Genomic DNA, 8441 nt, shown 5'->3' with positions numbered 1-8441 from the left:
GTTCTTTGATGTAAGACTTTTGTACACTTTCAAACCTAATCAGCAAAAAAGGAGAGTTAATCAGTGGAACAGGCAGCAGCCAATACCTCTCACTCAAGAATCTTCTGGAACTAACAAGATTTAGGGACGTAACAAACTAAGACGTTGATGTTTACCTATGTACACATTGCCAACCTGGCAAAATACTCCACGTCCGTGTACCTTAGAGCTGAGCTATCTTCATGGTAACACTAAAATTCATGCTATGGGTCAAAAAGACCCTGCCCAGGTGAAGGTCCTTCCCCTGAGCATGAGTAGAAGTTAACCTGGAGTTATGTGATTTCTATGGAAATTACTAACCAATCTTAATAGAGGAACTGCCCTTGGGAAGTTACTAACCCTGAGCTTCTCTGTAAATAATGGCACAGAAAGTGCAGTGGGGTGTGCTGGATTTGTGGAATAGCACCGAGCACCCAGGCTGGGGCAGCTCTGAAATAAACAATCGATGTCTCTCTGGAGTGTGCCATTATCGGCTTGGTGCACACCAAGAACGAGCCCGATTTTGTGGGTAACAGCAGGGCCAGAGCAGTGAAGGCCCTGGGGTCCATGGGGGTGAGGAGCTCCAGGGGCCTGTGAGGCTGAGGGGTCCTGGGGTTGAGGGGTCCCAGAGCCCTGAGGGGCGCCAGGCGGGGCTCAGGGGCCCAGGGGTTGCCGTGATGCCCGGAGCCCCTCACACCCCAGAGCCCCGCACGCTCCCGGAGCCCCTCATGCCCCGGAGCCCCTCATGCCCCGGAGCCCCGCACGCTCCCGGAGCCCCTCATGCCCGGAGCCCCTCATGCCCCGGAGCCCCTCATGCCCCGGAGCCCCTCACGCTCCCGGAGCCCCTCATGCCCCGGAGCCCCTCACGCTCCCGGAGCCCCTCATGCCCGGAGCCCCTCATGCCCCGGAGCCCCTCATGCCCCGGAGCCCCTCACGCTCCCGGAGCCCCTCATGCCCGGAGCCCCTCATGCCCCGGAGCCCCTCATGCCCCGGAGCCCCTCATGCCCCGGAGCCCCTCACGCTCCCGGAGCCCCTCATGCCCCGGAGCCCCTCACGCTCCCGGAGCCCCTCATGCCCGGAGCCCCTCACGCTCCCGGAGCCCCTCACGCTCCCGGAGCCCCTCATGCCCGGAGCCCCTCATGCCCCGGAGCCCCTCACGCTCCCGGAGCCCCTCATGCCCGGAGCCCCTCATGCCCCGGAGCCCCTCACGCTCCCGGAGCCCCTCACGCTCCCGGAGCCCCTCATGCCCGGAGCCCCTCACGCTCCCGGAGCCCCTCACACCCCGGAGCCCCTCATGCCCGGAGCCCCTCATGCCCCGGAGCCCCTCACGCTCCCGGAGCCCCTCACGCTCCCGGAGCCCCTCATGCCCGGAGCCCCTCATGCCCCGGAGCCCCTCACGCTCCCGGAGCCCCTCACACCCCGGAGCCCCTCATGCCCGGAGCCCCTCATGCCCCGGAGTCGCGGGCGGGCCCGTGCGGCCGCTGCCGGCGGCCCCGGCAGGGGGCGGTAAAGCGCCCCCGCCCTCCCCGCGCCTCGGCCCCGCCCCCCCGCCCCCTCCGCCAATCGCCGCGCGCGATGTCCCCGCCCCTCGGGCGTCCCCGGCGCGCGGTGATGACGTCAGGAGGCGGTGCCGCGCCGCGGCCGGAGTGGGCCGAGGTGAGTCCGGGATCGGCGCCCCCGGGACCGCCCGGCCCGGCTCCGGCACCGGCTCCGGTTCCCCTCCTTTTCCCTCCCTCCGTCACTCCGGGGCCGGCGGTGGTGCGGCCCGGGAAGCGCGGGCGCGGCGGGCCCCGGTGTCTCAGCCCTGCCCGCTGCCCGGGGCGCTGGGCCGCGGGGACGGGCGGGCCGGGGAGGGAGCCCTGCCCGCTCCCGGAGTGTCCCCTCCGTGGGACGGGCCCGCTGCTTCCCAGGCCTGGAGCCGAACCTGCTGCGGGACGAGCTCCCGGCACCGGCCCGGCCCTGGGTCCCCTTTCCAGTGTAGCGCCAAACGGCCTGGGCTGGGATGAGTTCTGAAAACAAACGGTTTTGGGAATCCCGCTTGGTTTGGCTGATTCTGGCCAGCCCATGGCTCCGGCACGGTTGCCCCAGCCCCGGGTTTCCCCTCCGAAATGCACCAGAAGCTCGCAGTGGGCATGCCAGGTTATGGCAGGGTTTTGCCAGGCAGCGAGAGGCACGCTCGAGACGCGTTAGTGAGACGGCAGGTGAGGAGCCCAGTCTGCAAGGGGAGAAGCATCAACCCCGTGTTCCTTCCCAGCACTTCCAGCTGTGGCTCAGATAGTTTGTCACCTGCCAAGTACGTGGTTTCCCACTCGGAGAGCTTGTAATTTATCTTAATTCCTTGGTGATTAGTGCACAGGAGCATGTCCTGCACTAATGTGGAGTTAAGCATTTTGTTGCTGACTCTGGCTCTGTAGCCTTCACTGGAACACTTAAGTCTGCAAAGAGGAGCCACTGACATGCTGGAATTGCTGCCAGATCTCAGTTAATGCCATTAGTGGATTTATAGATGGTATTTTCAAGTGTTTATTTCTTCTGTTTGGTTCTGTTTATGGGTGGGATGGTTTACACCAGTCCTTCTCTACATGTTGAATTACTCTGTAATAATCTCCTTTATCTCTCATTCCATTTCTTTGTTAACTTAAAATGCTTTAAGGTAGTGCTGGGAAAACTGTCAATGAGAGGCATTGTTCATGCTGCTTTAATCTGAATGAAGCCCCATGTCCAGGGCAGTGCTTGCTGAAAGTCAGCTAAGCTTTCTGTGAAGCTGTTTTTTATTTCTACTGCCTGCACCCTACTACAGGCATGTCTGAGCATGGCTGGGTTGTTTGACTTCAGGGTGCTGCCAGGAGGGAACTTCTCACTTGAGAAATTAGTTTGATGATGTTTGATTATAAAACTGAATCTTAACTAAAGCCTGGTTTTCTTTCCAGGTTGGATGAGGAGTCAGAGTCTGAACTTCTTCCAGGTGTCCCTTTAGAACATTTCTTATTTCTCCACTTGCTTCTCCCAATGGAAAACCAACTGGGTTTCCTTTTCTGCTGTTCATGCTGAGCAGTTGCTTGGAGAGGTGGTGCATGAGTGGAGATACATCTGGTGATGGTAAGACCTAAAATTACATTTTCAGGGCTAATGGTTTTCTGTAGCCTCCTGTGAAGGCTCAGGCACATGTTGAAGGGCAAATGTGGAACTGCCCAGTGACTGCCAGAGCCACAGGTGGCTGCCCCATCTCCTGACCAGTCATATTGTTTTACTCAGCACATAAAGACTTGCCCAGGTGCAGCTGGTTTGGTTCTATTGGAATACAGTGTGATGGACAAGAGCTCCTAGTCTGGAACGGCTGGTAGGAATTCCACTTCTTACAGGCAGCTCTGTGTGGAAAGCCAGAAGTGCCACTTGGTGCCTGAAGATGTAAAATAAAACAAAATTGAGATTGTTGAAAGATGTGAAAGCCCACCTTGATTTCTCAGGGTTTGGAGGATGAGGGACTTGCTGATTAAAAGCTGCTCTGGGCAAGTGAACATCTCCCTTTTAGCAGGACCTTAAAACCAGGGTGCCTCTGTCTCCATATTCCCTGCCTCTTCTGCTGTTCCATTGATCTCCAGCAGCAAAGTAGTGAGAGGTTTAAGACAGTGTACAAATTCAATACAAAGAAAATCTTGGGAAGATGGGTTCAGTGTGCAAGTTGCTGAGGTACTCTGTGGACCTTCTGGTGAGCAAACTCAGAACTGTATGGTTTGGATTGGCTGCTGACTGAGAAAGTTGAGCAGATCTAACAAAACTAAAGGAAACACTTGACTTTGTTTTCTTTATTTGATTTTAATTAAGCAATTGTGTCTGGACAGAAAGACCTCCAGAAGTCTTATGCAGCCTCAACTGTTCTGTGACTGCTGCAAGGCTCAGCAGGGAGCAGAAAACATATGATCCCTCATAAAGAGAGATACTGTGTGATTTCCATGGACACATCTGTTCTGACCATGATTGAATGTTTGTAGGCACTGCCTTCACTCACTTGTGATGAAAGCAGCAGAGCACTGTGCGTGTTCTGTAGTAGAGAGAAGTGAAAATCCCATATTCTCAGTTTGTGATAGCATGGCCCTATTGTTTTGGTTTTTCCCTCCATTTGAATCTTTACTACCTTGATTCGTCTTTATTTGTTTCTTCTCATTCTTTTTCTAAGATTCGGATGTGGGAATCGCCCCGGACGCGGTTGCTGCTGATGCTCCCCTGGGAACATGCCTTGATAGGGAATTAACACCAGTCAGTGATGGGCTGTGGGACAAGCAAAGTGCTTCCCGAGCCCCCCAAAGATGTGCAGCTAGACCTGGTTAAAAAAGTGGAACCTTACACCGGCCACAGTGACATATACAAGCATTTCATCAAAGATGACTGCGGGGCTGTCATCAAAGCTGGCTCTCCCTCCCCTCCGCAGCACACCAACCCCTACCCCGGGAACCCCCTGCCCGCCCACCAGCCCGAGCCCCGCAAGAACAAAGTGGCCAAATACCGCGCCAAGTTCGACCCCCGAGTGACGGCCAAGTACGACATCAAAGCGCTCATCGGGAGGGGCAGCTTCAGCCGCGTGGTGCGCGTGGAGCACAAGGCCACCAAGCAGCCCTACGCCATCAAGATGATCGAGACCAAGTACCGGGAGGGCCGGGAGGTGTGCGAGTCGGAGCTGAGCGTCCTGCGGCGCGTCCGCCACACCAACATCATCCAGCTCATCGAGGTGTTCGAGACCCAGGACCGCGTGTACATGGTCATGGAGCTGGCCACCGGCGGGGAGCTCTTCGACCGCATCATCGCCAAGGGCTCCTTCACCGAGAGGGACGCCACGCGGGTGCTGCAGATGGTGCTGGACGGGGTGAGGTACCTGCACACGCTGGGCATCACCCACCGGGACTTGAAGCCGGAGAACCTGCTGTACTATCACCCGGGAACGGATTCCAAGATCATGATCACGGACTTCGGGCTGGCGAGCGCGCGGAAGAAGGGGGATGACTGCCTGATGAAAACCACGTGTGGGACCCCGGAGTACATCGCTCCCGAGATCCTGGTCAGGAAGCCCTACACGAACTCCGTGGACATGTGGGCGCTGGGGGTGATCTCGTACATTCTCCTCAGCGGCACGATGCCCTTTGAGGACGACAACCGCACCCGCCTGTACCGGCAGATCCTGAAGGGAAAGTACAGTTACTCAGGCGAGGTGAGTGTGGCGAGGGGCAGTCAAGCAAGAAGCTCTCCCTAGGTGTGTCTCTGTGATGACCAAAAGCTGGTTGTCTTGTGGGTGGTAACATTACCAGGGGTAAAAAAAAATCTGTGATTCTGGCTTTTAAAATCCTTTCCCATTTTCTGTCTGCTCCCAGTGCAGCATAGCAAGCTCCTTTTAAAAAATGTGTGTACAAAAGGAGGAAACTTGCTGTAGAACAGAATTGGGATGCATGTGGGCTTCCAGCTGGGGGGGACCTTGGCTGTGGTAAGCTGCTGTTAGAGGCTTTGCAGTTGAAACTTGTGCCAGGGTGTTTGAAATGTGACACATGTATCATTAGTCTGATTTCTGACACAAACCCAAGTGTAGTATGGAAAATAGCTTTGCTGAAAGACAAGGTTATGGCAGGCAAGGGGCATGCACTTCTTCCATCTGGAGATGGGATTATTTCAGAAATTGGTCTGTATTGCTTCCTGAGCTTGGCATGTGAGAAAACGGAAGATTGAAGGATAGTTTTCATAGGTAAGTATGGAGAGAAGAGTCTTGGGGGATAATTTTTAGGCATTCTGTAAATGATAGCGGGGTCTGAAGGTGCTTCTTGCTCTTCAGAAGGAAAAATATGAAGTTAAGCACTTGTAAATAACATCTTCACACTTCTGATCAATTATTTTTGATATTAGGAATGAGTGTTGCTATTGTCGTGTTCTTCCTTGCCATGCCCTTGACTATTGAGTGCAGGTCTGTGTTCTCTGGGTAAAGATACAGAGCTGAAAAGCATGTGTAGAAAGGCAATGTGAATAACCAAAGGCATGGCCTGGCTTCTGTTTGAAGAATGAGTGAACAGATTAGGGCTTTTCCTACCAAAAAAAAAAAAAAACAAAAACATTTGAAGGGGGTCTCATCAAGCTCAGTGCAGCCATAGGCAATCTGGAGAGAGTGAATTGAGTGTTTTGAAGGTTCCCTGGGGTAATTTACTTTGATGTCCACTGGTCCTTGTACCAGAACAGACTGGTTCTGAGAAATAATGTGAATTGCAACTAGGCCACTGGAGACTTGTTGGTTGTACATGCAGAGGTAGCACATGTGCCACAGAGAAAGCATTAAACTCTCTGTTTTGAAAGTGTCAGTGCACAAGCCTGAGGCATTTTACTTGTTATGCCACCACAAATTACACACTTTAGGAGGCTGTTAGGGATACTGTGTGTGACATGAGTGGTTATTTTGGAAAGCTGTCGATACTTTACTGCTTGGAAAGCAAATATGTGTCAGCCAGCAGTCTGTATCTGTTGCCTGGATGCTTTCTGTTCCTCTAGAGCCAGGGAAAATGGATGCTTTAATTTACCAGTGTAATTAAGCCTATGCCCCTAAATTGTACGGTGCTTGACTGTAGGCAGGTATTGGCAGGAGATGCAGTAAAGAGGCTGCTCATTTTGTGAATAATTTCTAGGAGAAGACAAAGTGAGCCAGAGGTTTAAAGGTGTCTGCTGTGTTTCCCATAATCTTGCCAGCACTCCTAAAGCCATCTTTGGGGTTTTTAAATGTTTCCAGGTTTTTGGTGTTCACAGACAATGGCTATTCTCTCTTTGTGTTACACAAAGAGAGGAAGTGGGAAGATGTCAGAAGTGAGGCTATTGATAAGTTTATCAGACTAATGGGAATGGCAGGAGCTAAGTCCTGGTTTCTTTGGAGTAGGAGTAGGCAGAATACTCGAGTGCATTGCCGACAGCATCTGTCTTGGATGGATACGGGAGCAGAGGTTTCATGGGAGCAACTGCTTTTCTTCTCGTAATCTGAAAGCTGAGGATCTGAAACAGAAGAGGAAATGTTGAAAGAAGCCTGTGAACTACAGGGCTGACAGGTTGAGCTGCGTGGCTCAGACAAGTTCCAGTGGGGAAGGAGGGAGCTGTCCGTCTTCAAGCTGTACCATGGCAGGCAGCAGCAGTGCCCTGAGTCTCGGTACAGAGTCCTGCTTTTTGAAAAGTCTGACCCCAAAACCTGGTCACAGAGGACAAAGCTGTATTGAAAGAGGAACAAAAGCCAAGATGCATGCTGACCTGAGAAGCAGCTCCATTTTCTTGGAAAAACAAGTGATCTCTAGTCCAGGTAATGTAATTGCTTTCTGACTGGAACCCTGTTACCCCTGCTCCTGTTCCTGGAGTGTGAGGTCTGTTTGAAGAGGCCATTAGCAGATCAATAGGAGAGGTCTCCCACAATAGGTTATTCAGGTACTGCTGACATCACTGCTCTGATTATCTCTTGTATCTCCTTCTCTACTTTTTGAACTGCTTCAGGTAATAACTAGGATGAGGAAGGAAAGACAGCTGGCTTTGTAACTGGTATGCTTTTTTTTCCTGAGCATCCTGAGTAAGGTTCGGTCAGCTATTGACACTGCTTTGAACATAACCTGCTGCAAAATTATTCTTTTACACTTGTTTTTTAGAACTTACTAAAAAGAATGTTTGGATGTAATTATTTCATTTAATTTTTAATTGAAATCTTGGAGTTAAAACTGATCTTTGGGAGCTCTTTGTAGCTTAAAAAGTTGACTGAGGAATAAAGCTGGAATTCCATTCTTAGTTTCCTTTGAATTTGCAAGTGCAGAATTGAAGATTGGACCATCATTATCCTGCTAGGACAGGCTTGCTCTGATTCTTTCTCAAAGCTTCTCCTTCTGTTGAATACCAGTACTTTTATGTTGCTTTACACACCTGGGGAAATCGATGGAATAAGTGAAAGATAATGTATGCTATGGTTAAATTGGAAACTTAGCTAAGGCGTATGAATTGTTCTGATTTTGATATCTGACCTGAACATACCATTGCTCTCATGGGCTGTTCTCCTATTCATGGAACAGAATCAGCTTTTTGAGGTATGCTCACAGTGGGTGAGGTTGGTGTGTGCTGCTGTGGGAACATGTCTTAATCAAATAACCAAAAAAGCTTGTTCTAAATAATTAGGTTAGTGGATGCATTGATAGGAGAGACATGCTTGATATATGAAGGAAGTTCCTTGGTATATGAAGGAAGCTTGATATATGAAGGTCAGGGCACTGCAAGTCTGTAGGAGCTCTGCAAGAGATTTAGCAGCCTGTGGAGAGATGAACTGGTTTTGTGTGACTTAAATTTTTCCAATGGTTTTTGATAAAAATCCTCATCAAAATCTCTTGAAGGAACTTTGCAGCTGTATTGTGACAGTGGCCTTCACATGGATCAGGAGT

General features: G+C 51.6%; 1 protein-coding gene across 2 annotated transcripts in view; it reads left to right on the top strand.

Annotated features, from left to right (window-relative positions):
* Positions 1 to 1617: 1617 nt before the first annotated feature.
* Positions 1618 to 8441, top strand: part of PSKH1 (protein serine kinase H1) — a 29947-nt gene continuing 23123 nt past the window's right edge. The window contains exons 1-3 of one of the 2 annotated variants that reach the window (XM_053952880.1): positions 1618 to 1674; positions 2949 to 3117; positions 4196 to 5221. In XM_053952880.1, the coding sequence (XP_053808855.1) occupies positions 4283 to 5221 (939 nt within the window). In that variant the 5' untranslated portion in view covers positions 1618 to 1674; positions 2949 to 3117; positions 4196 to 4282. Of the gene's footprint in view, positions 1675 to 1972; positions 2220 to 2948; positions 3118 to 4195; positions 5222 to 8441 lie in introns of those variants that run through there. The other variant, XM_053952879.1, reaches the window with a different exon arrangement.

This window comes from Vidua chalybeata, chromosome 11, assembly GCF_026979565.1.
Source record: "Vidua chalybeata isolate OUT-0048 chromosome 11, bVidCha1 merged haplotype, whole genome shotgun sequence".
NCBI lineage: Eukaryota > Metazoa > Chordata > Aves > Passeriformes > Viduidae > Vidua > Vidua chalybeata.
This window is presented reverse-complemented; position numbering and strand designations above follow the sequence as displayed.